Source organism: Desmodus rotundus, chromosome 4 (assembly GCF_022682495.2).
Source record: "Desmodus rotundus isolate HL8 chromosome 4, HLdesRot8A.1, whole genome shotgun sequence".
Taxonomy (NCBI): domain Eukaryota; kingdom Metazoa; phylum Chordata; class Mammalia; order Chiroptera; family Phyllostomidae; genus Desmodus; species Desmodus rotundus.
This window is the reverse complement of record NC_071390.1, coordinates 170,505,153-170,519,122: the sequence shown is the minus strand read 5'-3', so window position 1 is coordinate 170,519,122 and position 13,970 is coordinate 170,505,153. Positions and strand designations below refer to the sequence as shown.

At 39.4% G+C, this 13,970-nt stretch overlaps 1 protein-coding gene across 8 annotated transcripts in view; it reads left to right on the top strand.

Moving 5' to 3' along the window:
• Positions 1-13,970, top strand: part of SLIT2 (slit guidance ligand 2) — a 317,606-nt gene that overhangs the window by 262,009 nt on the left and 41,627 nt on the right. For 4 of the 8 annotated variants that reach the window (XM_053922868.2, XM_053922865.2, XM_053922866.2 and 1 more), the window contains 4 exons: positions 99-131; positions 8,372-8,496; positions 8,625-8,722; positions 9,965-10,104. In XM_053922868.2, coding sequence (XP_053778843.1) covers positions 99-131; positions 8,372-8,496; positions 8,625-8,722; positions 9,965-10,104 — 396 coding nt within the window. The remainder of the gene's footprint in view (positions 1-98; positions 132-8,371; positions 8,497-8,624; positions 8,723-9,964; positions 10,105-13,970) is intronic. The other 4 variants (XM_024573636.4, XM_024573635.4, XM_053922869.2 and 1 more) reach the window with 1 other exon arrangement.

Here is a 13,970-nt window from a genome sequence, read left to right as displayed (position 1 = left end):
GAAATGAAGAGTGCACAACTTCTGGAAATTCCTTTCATAGCCTCTGACAAGTAAAATATTTTGCTTTTGCTTTGTCTGAACATGTGCCCTGCTCCTAGGGCTGCCAGGGCCCTGTGGCTTCCTGACACCAGGTAAGGAGATGAGCCCACCCGAGTGTCAGGCCGGACCTCCCCACTTGCCTCTTGTGCTGCCCTCTCTCTGTGACAGTGTGGGTTTTCTTCCTTCTCTGTGTCCCCTCTTTCCCCCTTGTTTTATGTATTTGCCACTTCGAAATAGCATCTTAGTAAGACTTTTTTGTCTTTATTGTAAGAATAATATATACCCAACATAGAAAAATCTAAAGAAAAAATATAAACAATAAGGAACATTTTATTTCTGCAAAAACTAGAATGAACCATTAATCCCAATACCTGGAAGTAACCACTGTTGAACTTGTTTCGTATATTTGTCCATGTTTACTAGTCAAAAGTATGGATTTAGATTTTTACCAAAAATGGAATAGGTTATTATTCTTAACTGGTAGATTTCCAAGAGGGCCACCCATAATTACTCAATGGAGGACATTCTTGAAACTTCCACATGTGTAATCAGCCAATGTTTATTCAGCATGTCTTATGTGTAAAACTAAATCGTAGGTATCGTGGAGCATGCAGACGTTTATGCTATGCTCTTGCCTTGCAAGGCTCGCAAACCTGGCTGAGAAGAGAAGCCTCCAGCGTTTGCACACCCAGGCAGGAAATCGTGTCTAAGTGGGTGACACTGTGCAGTGGGTCACGGCATCAGTGCGGAAGCCCATCCTGCTCGGTCCTGGGCTTAGTAGTTACGGAGCTTTCATAGTTTAGCAGCACTGTGCCTCCATTTTCATATAAGTGAGCGAGACAATGATAGTACATACCTGAAAGAGTTTAAGATTAGATGGAATCGTAGTAAAAAGCCAAATTCATATGAACCAAGGATAGAATGGTGGTTGCCAGGGACTGGGGGAAAGGGAAGGTGGGCAGCTGGAGGTCAAAGTGTTCAAACTTTCAGTTATAAGAAGTAGTTGTGAGGATGGAATGTTCTGTATGGTGACAGTACTTAATAATACAATATTGTATACTTGAAAGTTACTGAATAGGTCTTAAGCATTGTCGCCACACACAAAAATGTTAACTAGGCGAGGTGACAGATGTATTAATTATCTTAATTCCACTTCATATGTGTATTGAGTCATCATATTGGACACATTAGATATATACCAGGATATTTGCCATTTATTATTTTTAGCATATCTTTTTTTAAGATTTGATTTATTTATTTTTAGAGAGGGGAAGGGAGGGACAAAGAAGGAGAGAAACTTCACTGTGTGGTTGCGTCTCATGTGCCCCCTACTGGGAGCATCACCTGCAATCCAGGCATGTGCCCTGACTGGGAATTGAACTGGCAACCCTTGGGTTTGCAGTCCGATGCTCCATCCACTGAGCCACACCAGCCAGGGCCATTTATTCTTCAATAAATTTGGAAAAATATATTTTAAATAATTCATGTAAAACATGTTACTGTACACATGGGCAGCACCAATATAGGTTAACTACTAATTTTATTATTATAACATTTCAAAATACCAACAAAAAATGATGAGGGACTATCCATGACTTATTGATTAAAGAAGGAATTTTCAAAAACTATATTCCCTCCAAATATTTTTAACTTGGCATCTAACGCTTTTTTCCATAGCTATAAATGATTGCAAAATATGTCATTTGTAGTGCACTACAAAGTTTAACATTTTAGAAAAAAGCTCTTCCATTATTCTTTTCAATGTATTTCATGGAATCTAAATATAACAGCTAATTTTAAAAGACAAAATCAAGATCCTTCTTTTTTCCTTGAACTTCTGTTTTTCTCCTTGAATTGCTATTTCCAGGACCTCAGAGAATTGGACCATTCTTTGTGACAAAAACATTTGTAAAAATTATTTTTTTAAATTTCCTGCCACCAAAAATCTGTGAGTTTTTAAATGTTCCTTTCAACCAAATTATTTCCACTAATACTTGAGTCATTGACTGGGACACCCTTGATTGGAACAACATAATTATTCACCCATGTTTTAATATTGTTATTGAAAATTGAAAGTAGACTTTTATTGGAAATACCTCTCTGGGATTATGTGCCTCAATTGCACGAGCCTTTGCAAATAACCAGTATTTTACATTGTCCTTTGTGACTGCAGCGGTTTCCTTGGGCCGGTGCCCTGTGGTGAGTCTCTGGGCAGAGAGGCCCACAGTTCTTTGTAACATGGAGGTGATTGTCAAAGGGAAGGAGAAACTGCCATACACTCTTATTCTCAGGGATGTTATTGGGCAGAACGGTTGTAGAAAGTTTGTATAGGGGAAGTTGAGAAACTGCAGTTTGGTTCTATGACACCCTTCTATGCTCAAGGATACGTGTAGTCTCTTTTTCTAAATGCTAGTCATTACCCGTAGTTCTTAAAGTTTAGAGTTTCTTGGAGATGTTTTTTGAAATCACGATAACAGTTTGAAAAAGCTGCATATTTATATTCTGTTCTTAGGGCATCCTGGTTCCCGTTAGCTTACTCAGTGTTCTCAGAATTCAAACATGCATGTACGAGGGGGAACCCAAAAAATCCTGAAATTTTTTAATCAAAATTTTTGTATTTGTTCTTGCACATTTAAACTTCAGTCACCTTCAAAGTACATTTGATGCAATACACCTATCAGATTTTTTTTCAACTGCACAAAACAATTTTTGAACTTGTCAGTTTTGATTCCTTTTAGTGCTTTGGCAGATTTTTGTTTCACATCAGCAAAACGTTTCCCTTTGAGGAATTTTTTCATCTGGGGAAACTATGTATAGGATTTTACTGCAGATTTGTAGGGTTTTAACCCCCTGTCATCTCCTGACCATCTTCACCCCGCCGGTGAAGCTAGAGAGATGCCAGCAACTCCCATCTTGATGAATTCAATGGCGTCTTTTAGTTGTCTGTGTTTGCCCTCTCCTCACCCTGGACGGTGGCAGCCACTGCTCCTCCTTGAACGTTCTCTTGGCCTTTCTTCATTCCTAGGCTGACACCTCGTACCATTCTCTAATGTTGACATGCATGGGGTTCTCTCCTTAGCCTATTAAATTAATTGATTTCAACCTCATGGCCTCAGATATCTAAGCCGTGACCTTTCTTATGAAATGCAGATTCTTACTCTCACTCACTTAGTAAATTCCTCCCCCTGGATGGCTTGTAGACACTTAAAACATATTCCAAAACATACCTTCGTGTTCCCACAACCTCTTACCATTACGTCCTGTAGCGGATACAAGTGTGTCTTACTGCGGAACTCTGATTTTTTCCTAGAAACTCAAGCATTTCACTTGGCTTTGAACCCCCAAAACTTAGTCTAGTGCCTGGCAGAAACAGACCCTCAATAAATATTTGATAATTGAATGACAATGATGGAACGTTAAAATGTGTTATTGATATCCATGCTTAATAAATGCAATAATGTAAGTGCAAGTTGGGTGTAGAATCTTTGGTTTTAAGTAAAAACCTCCTCTTAGTTAATTATGCCCAGCCTCAAACATCCCCGACGACTTTTCTGAGTTGTCTTTGACAAACTTCAGACTCCTTACAAGGTCAGCGCTAGAGAATTTTGTTATTTGACTCATGTTTCCAAGGGATGCCAGAATGAAGGCAGGCCCTGGGATATAGTTAGAAATTTGTAGGCAGCTTTTCGTCATAAATCAAAGTGAGATGCAGTTCTCAGTGGGTGGCGATATTGGTGTCAGGTGCGTAGCTGGTGATTTGAGTCAAGTAAGCAAGTCTGCCTACAAGCGTTAATGGATTTGAGGTCCAGCAGTTCTTCCATTAAAGATTAAAGTAACTGACAGAGACAAATTGTTAACCAAACTTCCTTCTCATTTTCCCTTTGAATTATTAAGTTAAACACACCTCCAATCCAGATAGCTGATACTAGAAGGCTCTCTTAAATCAAGACGAAAACTTCAAACTTTAGCCTACACTGGCCTCTTTTATTTAAGTGACGCTAGTAAAAACCTGTATCCCTGGAGCTAGCTTGCTTTTCTCCTCTACGGCACGCATCTTAGGAGGACCGTTGTTTTGGAAATACTTTAACAAGCCTTGGAACCAGTTTAGTTTGGAAAGGAAGAAAGACTGAAGATCGGTGAAGGTGTATCAAAGGAAGCTGTCGTTTCTTAATTAAGTAGCACTCAAGAAGAAGAGAGACCCTCTCCTTTTCATTGCTGTGCTGTTATTTCTGGTGGTGGTCCAGACCGGATTTACACATCAAAGTTGCAGTCCTAAAAATACAAAATCATGAACTGTGGGTCGTTACCCCATGGGTAATTCCCTCTCCGCGCCCACTTCCATTCCCCCACGGTCTTGATAATGATGGCCCCTACAGTTTTCCCAAATTTGAGCAGCTCCTGGCATGGACAAAAGACTAAATGGCAAGCTCTAATTTGCCTATGTCTGTGTTAAATTTGGGCAAACACACAGAGGAAGACTATGTTTCTCCTTTTTGGTAAACCACGTGTGTTTTTCCCATCACCCTCCCTTCTTTGGAAGTCCAGGAAGAGTGTCAGAACTTGCGGTGGCTCTGTGCTAGCTCTCACTGTTTTCCGTGCTCAAGCACTCATTAGCATCTCATTTAATGCTTAACACAAGCCCTTGAGATGGCTGCCATTATTCTCTAAACGCCACACACTTAGGTGACAAATCCAGGTTACTAACTTGGGTTGATGGACTTCAGATGTTCCGTCCTCCATAATCATGCATTGTGCTGAAAGACTTTTCTAATTCCTGTCCCTGGACATCTTTCCACTGGCAACTAATCAAGTTTTCACCATTTGGCAAGTGTTGGCTTGCTTCTAGAGAGCTGTGTGAACTCTTCACCATATCATTTTGACTTGTTTAGCCTTTTCCTTTAGCTTTGGTACCATCTCATTATAGAAACAGATTAAAGATGCCGTTCCCTCTGAATACGAACTTCACAGGCGAGGATCTCAGAGAAAATGTCCCGGGTGGAAAATGAATCATAAGTTGAAAACTAACATGAGTTAGAAGATAGTCTCAGAAGAGGAGCAAAATATGGGTGGGAAGATGAATGAGAGGAGACACCCAGATTCAAGGGATAGTTGGCCCTTGAATAACATGAGTTTGAACTGTGGGGCCACTTATATGTGAATTTTTTTCCAATAAATGCCTCGTACTGTTTTCTGTCTGCATCTGGGAGTCTGAGGTTGCAGAGGGCAGACTGTGTGCAGTGACCTGCCCATTTTATATAGGGGACTTGAGTGTCTGCACATTTTGGCATTCACTGCGGGTCATGGAACCAATCCCCCACAGTTACGGAGAGACAGTTTAAGTTCGGGGAGAATCAAAATTAGCTGCAGATTTTCAACTGCTTGGGGTTCAGTGTCCCTAACCCCTGAGTTGTTCAAGGGTCAGCTGAAGTTCCAATGGATTAGAATATAGAAATAAAAAGATTTAGGTAAGCCATGTAGATGTATAAATCACATTATAAGAAGGATGTTTAGTTAGGTGGATTTACAATCAAAATAAATCAGGAAAGGGAATTAAGGTGTTTGGACATATCAGAGGATGCCGCTATTTGGAATTTATATAACTTACAAACATCTTTTGAATTACCCTTTTCTCAAGCTTGAGTACTAGGAATAAAAAATTATCATTGAAGCACTGATTTTCAAAGAAGGATTTTTAAAAAGGAGAATCAAATAGGGTGAGAGCCATTGTAATCAACTTTACCAACCTGAAGGAGTTTGAACTCAATATTTTGCTATATTCCCCAATCTTGATATCGCCGAAAGAGTTTGTGGGTTTAAGAAATTGTCAGAAGAGGCCTGTGTACATAGTAAACCTGATTATTTTGATTCCTTTAGCTCCACTGAATGTATTCAAGAGAACAACGATCTTCCTTTGTATTCCAATAAGAATTTCCAGCTAGAAAATAGTTGAGCAGGTTTAGCTATATTGGAAACCAAAGTAGAGAAATTAGATAGTGCCTATTAATCAGATATGGTTCAGTGGATATTTATTAAATAAATCTTGACTGTTTGTTAAATTGGACAGGCACTGTTTCAGCCTGGCAATTTTGTCACCTGCATATTCTATTAAATTGCTCAAAATGTGTCCATGAATCCAGGGGGGTTTTTCTAAAACAATCTCTAGCTTCTCATTTAAATAATCAAACATAATTTTTGAAAACTGTCACATTCCGTAGAATAAACTTAGAAACTGTCAACCCTGAACTCCTCTATTCAAACCAGTCTTACAAGATGAAAAGCACAGAAATAGACAAAAAGACAATTTTTGTCAAGGTCTTGGACAGTGGCCAGGCAAATGTGTCCAGTCCTTGCATTCGCTGACACGCCGTTCTGCTAGTGTGCATTCTTAGCTGCTTTAGCTTACGCCTTTGTTCAAAATTAGATTATTTTTTCTAGCCTAGCTAAAGGATCCATTACCAGTTAGGTATTTGCTTTTCTATTTCTGATTCTAAGTGTGATAACTTCAGCAAATACAAAGCCATTTATTGTGGACTATTACAATAATTTAACTTGCAGTTTGAACTAACTGCCACCATTCATTTCTGCAATATTCTTAATAACTAAATTATCCTTAATTGATAAATAAGTTGGGAGGGGTGAGCGATTGAATTTCTGTGAGGATCACTTCAGTGTTAATCCCAGGAATCTTCCAGCTGTAATTTGATATAGAGACTGCATTAGTTGTTTCGATTACCAAGAAAAACTGAAGGGGACATTGGCAAGGCCTCCCTTAATGGCTGGGCGTCACCAGAAGCAAACACCACGCCTTCTTGTTAGCACCATCATCCCCAGGACTGCCGTCCATTTCAAGTGGTGAAAAAACAAGAGGAATCTCTATACTTCAGTGTTTTCATTAGCAGAAAAACTGAATCATACAGAGAACTATCCTTTGTTAGATTTTACCCCCAAACCATTATATGTGAAAGGGCTGGCGCTTCCCCGGGGCATGGAATGCTGAGCTATGTAGTTTTCATGGCCACCCTCGCTTCCTCACATGAGTTTTCGTCAACAGAGTAAAATGTCACAGGCATTAACTCTGATCTGCAGAGAAATGAAAGGAGTTTACATGAGCAGAAGTCACACAACTGCTGGAGTGGAGGTCCCTTAGAAGGGCACAGTGATGACAGAACAGGGGGCACGTGCTACACAGTTGACTTGGTAACTTTGCCAGAAAAGATGTGTGCTCAAACGTGCAGCTGGAATGATCGCTGCCGTTTCAGTGAGGATGAAGTATTTCAGAGAGACTGGCGATAGCAGAACCAACATTAAAATATTTGTATTTTATACATAAAGATGTCACCTTGACAGAGTGTCCTCATCTCACAGCTGCCAAAAGGCAGTCCAGTGAGCTCTCCCCAACGGTGCACAAAGCAGCATCGGCCGAAGGTGATTTTTTGGAGGACGGAACCATTGCTACACTAGGAGCCGTTTACGGATTAAATATGTGGGAGCAGAGGAAAATGGGCTGCAACGGAATCGGCATTTAATCCAAATCTACTGTAAATCTTGTTTTTAATATATTTTCCAAAAAGTGGGATTGCAGGAAGATATCGTTTCCATGGGAAGTCCTTCTGGGAGAGGAAAATAGAGAAACTTCCCCCGTTGCGTGCCTGTGCTAATGTGCCGACAGACTGAACCAAAAGGGTATCAGGGAGGGCATAACGGATTTCCTTTGTGGTTCATTTCCATATGCATAAAAGCGGTGTTGTTTTGTGTCTCCTGTATGCCATAACACCACCGAACTAATGTTGTCGGGGCAGGCGCATACTATTTTATATTTAATTGATGAATTTATATGTTAATGGATGAGTTTCTACTTATTCCTAAAATTCACCCACCCGCGGCCCAGCGTGCGTGCACACACTCTCATGCACATGCGTAGACACACTCCCACAGTCCTCTCTGGGATGGTTGACATGCATGTCTGTGACAGCTGGCTGAGTCTCAGGGGCAGGCAGTGCCGTGGAACTCAACCACGAGCTGGTCGTCCCTGAGGGGATTGAGCCTGTGATGTGGGCATCATTAGCGTCAGAGACTAACCACTTAAATCAAAACCCGGAGTCCCTCTCCGATGTCGGGGAGTCTTCCCCACCCCTCTCAGTGAGAAGTCTGCCTGTGGCATTCTTGAACATAATATGATAACGCTGACTTCCGGTTTTGTCATGGAGGAGACTTGCATACAGATAATGTGACCAATGACTTTTATACAAAATTTACTGTGACATTAAGGCATTGAAACAATTTTAAGTAACCTAAAATTGCACCAGTTTCTCATATTTTCAACTAATTGTAGGTCCCGTGGATGTGACAATTTTAGCTAAATGTAACCCCTGCTTGTCAAATCCATGTAAAAATGATGGCACCTGTAACAACGATCCAGTGGACTTTTATCGCTGCACCTGCCCATATGGTTTCAAGGTAAGTGGAAGCTGTGATAGGAGCTGTGACCTGAAAACATGCTTTCTCTGGTGGGCCTGCCTTAGTTTATTGTGCTGGCGACTCATACTTGCTTTACACTCATCTCTGCGTGGCCATTCCTTCTCCAGGGGCAGGACTGCGACGTCCCGATTCACGCATGTATCAGTAACCCGTGTAAACATGGAGGGACCTGCCACTTAAAAGAAGGAGAGAAAGATGGATTCTGGTAGGTCGTTCATTAGTCTGTGATCTGTGTTGGGAGGATTGGAGCAAGAAGCAAACGTGCATTTTCTTTTTCAAATCAAGGAAGACTGTTTTTAAAAGAATTCCAGAAGCCTATTCACAAGGACGATATGTATGAGTCCCTCTCTGAGATATTGCAACATAAAAACAAATGGAGATGTTACAGTATTTTCAGCTCAGGAATCTACAAACATCAAGATATTTGCACATGCACACATTATGATTAATCAAGTTAGATTAGTTCAAGACAAAGTAGTGGCTCTGTTATGCTAATTAACAGCCAGCTAGTCTCCCACTGCAAGTCATATATTCATCTGTTATCATGTGTACTGCTTCTAAGACAGTGTGTAGGTTCCACTGAAACAGAAAATTAATGATTCCTTTGCAAGCCCCAATACGAGTAGAAAACCATGCTGTGAACATTTTTAATCTAGAGTTATTTAATCGTAGAGTACAATTACTTCAGATGTACTTCATGAATTATGAAATAGAGTTCTTATAATGACACTAATAATTTCACATATGAATGCTAATGTACTACTAAAGCTTATTAGAAATAGCGCTTTTTATAACAAATGGGCTTTATTTCTGCATTCTGTTATGAAATTGTCTGTTTTTCATCAAGGCTTTCAAAGATTATTCTGATGCCTATCAGGATGAAATGTGCAATGTTTTATAGCAGTGAAAAAATTGCATTTGTTGAGATGTAAAGAGAACATTCACATTTCATAACTGCAAGGAAGACAAAGTTTTATTTTCAATTTTTTTTGTTTGTTTTGAGACATCAAGAGCATTATACATAGAGAAGCGGGTGTGGTATTTTTTTTTTTAATCAGAACCAGTTCCTCCTCACTTATGAACAAAGAAGCATGAATTGTTTTATTAGAGCACCACTTGAGATCTGCATAAAGTTGCTTGTGTTTTAGATCTGCGAGTGTATTGGATGTACTGACTCATAAGGCCGTGGGGCCACTTGCCGTCTTGCAGCCAGAATTGATTGCTTTTCCAAACTGTTTCTGACTTGGAGGATATTTCCTTAAATTGATGCTTACAACATGTCATTTAAAAGCGTTTTAAAAATCAGTTTCTTGGAGTTAAAAGTTCTGTAATTCATGAGTGTACGTAGGATTTTTCCCAATATTTAGACCATATGGCTTTAAAATGCAAGGAGGTGTTTTGTTTGCTTGGTTTTGATTTTTTACTTTCTTCCCCCTGTGGCGGGCAGGTGTATTTGTGCTGATGGATTTGAAGGAGAACATTGTGAAATCAATGTTGATGACTGTGAAGATAATGACTGTGAAAACAATTCTACGTGTGTCGATGGGATTAATAACTACACCTGCCTTTGCCCGCCTGAGTACACAGGTAGGAAGAATTGGCAATGGTTGGCTGACAGTCTGTGCATCTGAACACATCATGGGCACTCGGCTGCATATGTTTAGTAAACCACTGTATTGTTTAATAACTGGTAGGTGTTTGAGAAATTAGATGTAATCTAAATAACAGATGGAGTTAAAGATGTCTTCAGCCAACCCATGAAAGACCCGCCAAGCTCAGTTTCCTATCATGCCATGCTAGCCAGCAAAAACGGAGCTATCATCCTGAAGCTATTAGTCTCACAATTGAATGGCATTGCTATATAAAGTGTTTTTCCCGTGCAAAGCAACCCACCCGTACATATGTGAAAAGAGGCACTTCTTCACCTAGTCAAAACATAATTAAGCATTTGAGATTGTATCCATTCTTGTTCTTCACTAATGAGTTTTTTTCCTCTAGTAACTCATATTCTTTAAAATAAAATACAAATGGGAAAATATTAAGCACTTTGAATAATCTCATGAGAACATCACCTTTTTTCTGACATTTTATTTCTTGGGATGATAAATCTCCTAAGACTATTCAACCTTATTAACTTCTTCCCTGGATAAATCAATTTGCTATAAAGTTAACATCAAGTTTATAACTTGGCTATTATGTGAGCATATCTATCTTGATTTATTTTTGTGGCTATGAATAAGAAACTTCACAGTTCCAATCTTGTTTTCTTAATAAACCACTTAGTTTTAATAGAGGGTAGAAACAAAGAGAATGTTGTACACTTTATTTGTAAGGAAAGTGGAGCAATAGATGCCGTCACTCTCTTTGAAGTTACCATTTTCATTTAGCTGGGTATGTTTCATTAATTATATTTGTTTCCATATAATTTAATACACAGTTAAGTAAGAGTATCAGAGGGCGAAATGGCTGTCTAGGTGACAAAGATCAGCATCTCTAAACATGAAAGATGCAATCACAGCTGCCTGGTTAACTGTCTCAGGGGATCTGTTGGGAAAGCATAGAAATTTAAGCTTTTACGGGATACCCAAACCCGGCATCTCACTAAGTACCTTTCCTTATGGTAAAATGATTGACAGAATAACAGGGTTTTGTTTTGACACCCAGATCTGCACAAGTGCTCTGGGGCTGTCTTTCCATGGTAGGATATTTTTTTTAAAGGTAGGATTTTTTTCTACCAGGAAAGCGCCTGATGCCATATAAAGTAATATACTAAGTGTCCAGTAGAAATATGAGCATGTTGTATTTACCAATTTCTCTATTACATATATGTAGCCCTTGGGCTCCCTCATGGGCAGAATTTGAGCATTCCCTGATATTTTGTATTAATGAAGGATAGCAAGGCTATTCAGCATGCACAGATTCTGAAGCCCTTGGAGCTCCCCCCGAGAATTGAGTTTTATTGGATGAGCTCGTTTAGACTTCTGTAAGAAGCCCAGTGTCTGCACTAAACTCTGTTACCTGGATGTACCTAGGTAGAATAGTTCTCTTTTCTCACCACTGTTCTAATCACTATATAAGGAACTTAATTCACTTAATCTTTGAGGTCCTTTTGAACCAGTATGTTCTGACCAGGACAAATGGGACCAAGGCAGGCCAAGCACACCTTACCTAGCTGATGCGATCCAGGGCACAGCACCCAGGAATCAGTCTCTACCCACTTTGCACTGACAACTACAGAAGGGGGCAGACTCCTCTGAGTTGGTTTGGAGGGTCCTCCTGCCTTGGCTTCAGACCTGCTGCCCCTTATTCCTTATCCATTTCTTTGGAGTCTTTGTCTTATCTTCTCATTTTTCATGTTCCAAGCTCCCTTCTTACACCCAGTCCTCTTGACCACATGTTTCTCCCCACAAAAAGATTCCAGTCAGTGCAGCCTCCTCTGAGAAGTATTACAAAACCTCATCTCCCTGTGGCCAGATCTCTCTCTCTGAAACATCCGAAAAACCCAAAACTTAGCAAAACCACCTTTCAGCCAAAATGTGGCATCTACAGAAGCTGTTATGTGGGAACGTGCCAGGACTATCTGTCAAGAGCCATTTGGTTCTCAAAAGGGACTGAGACTCCTTTAGTCTTCTTAAGCATAGCTATTGCAAATGTCAGTTTGCCTTCATTTTGGCAAAGTATAAACAAAAATACTGAGCTCAGCAGAAACTTACTAGCGTGAAGATGTTTCCGCTGTAACTGTGTGCTGAGTCTTGCGGGCAGGGAAGAGTTTGACAATTTGGCATTAGAGCAAATATCTAAATGAGGCCCTTTTGTAACTCATCTATTAACTGTAGCATTTGTGTCCATATGTGAAGTGAGCTCATTTACAAAATATCAAACAACCATCTGTGGATTTTGAAATCAGTGGCACCTAGTGGCCTTGAATTATAGGAAAGTATAAATTGGGCTCCAGAGTTTTATATCCTCCTTCATCCAAGTCTGCAGCGAGGGAGGAGTTTTCCTGTAATGTGGCTGTATTCTTTCAGATTTGCACAGGGAGTCCGATTAATGAGCGAGAGATCCGGGAACAGAAACCCTGCACTGCGTAGGGAATATAATAATGTTGTCATTGTTTAAAAATCGTTCAAGTCACAAGTTGCTTTCTGTTTGAAGATTTTTACTCCATACCCCAAAGGCATAAATGAAAATGTGAACTCCTTAGTTGGAACAAATAAAACTTCACGGAAAAAGCTTGTAAAATATTATGGGGAAAGGTTTTACATTTGGCATCTATGGCAAGCGTCAGAATGGACACACTGTTGTTAGTGGAGGAAATTCAGAGATCTGAAAGCAGTCGGATGGAGGAGTCCTCGTGTGATGGGCAGGCTATAAAACACAACTACAAACATTCAAAGTAAAAGGACCCACCACTGGAAAATGTATTAAATTTATTTAAACGCTGTGGCCAGCACATCACAGTAAATAGTTACTGGTTTATTAGAGGACAAAACTATCTGCTCTTTTCTGCTGCAGGGATTAACAACATAAATTTTAAGGGTCAGTGTTGTTTTTTGATTATCTAAATCTTGTTATACTCTCCCCTGCTAGTTATCAAAACTGTTGTTTTCTACTTAATTCATTATCTGTTCTAGTTGTATAATATATAGTTGTTGATTGCTAATATTCTTCATACAAAATTAATTTTTGAAAAGTTTAATTCAATACGCTTGTAAATTAAAATCACTACACTCAGGATTGAGCAGAGTCAATTTTTGAAAAGTTTAATTCAGTATTATTTTAAATTAAAATCAGTATGGTAAGGATTGAGCAAGTACGACTCCAGAATTGCTAAATAAATAATTTTAAAATTTACTCTAAGGTTTTACCTTTAGCTTAAGAGATTGTGTTTTTGATTTTTTAATTTAAAAATATCAATTATTTTATCCTTTCTAAAACCAAGGCATTTCTTGAAGGAAAATTTTCAAGGAATTCCTAAAAATATGTAAGCTCAAAACCTATAAAAACGAAAATTGCAAACACGGCACCCCGCCATGTTGAAAACTTGATGCCTTTTCTTAAAGTCTGGTATGAATTTAGGTGTTAAATTGAAAAATGTGTTTTTGCGTGTTTCCTAAGAGTCAGAACCCTGGATCTACTCAGTCAGACCATGTTTCTGAGGTAACCCTGTTCTCATGGGACCGCGTTCAGAGATGATGCACAAGCTATCACAATGTAACTAACCCATGGTGTCACTTAATGGGATCACAGAAATCCAGTCAATGGAAGTTTCCATACCAGCTGGGCATGGAAAGATGTAGAATACATTTTATGGAAAATATTCAGAACTCTTTGTTTCTATTTTGTGCCATCATCTCTTTGCTTTTCCAAGTCTCCAATGCCCACCCACAAACCATTAAGTGCACATGTTAAAGAATAAGGCCGGTGGCTAAGTCCCCTGGTTTAGATGCAGA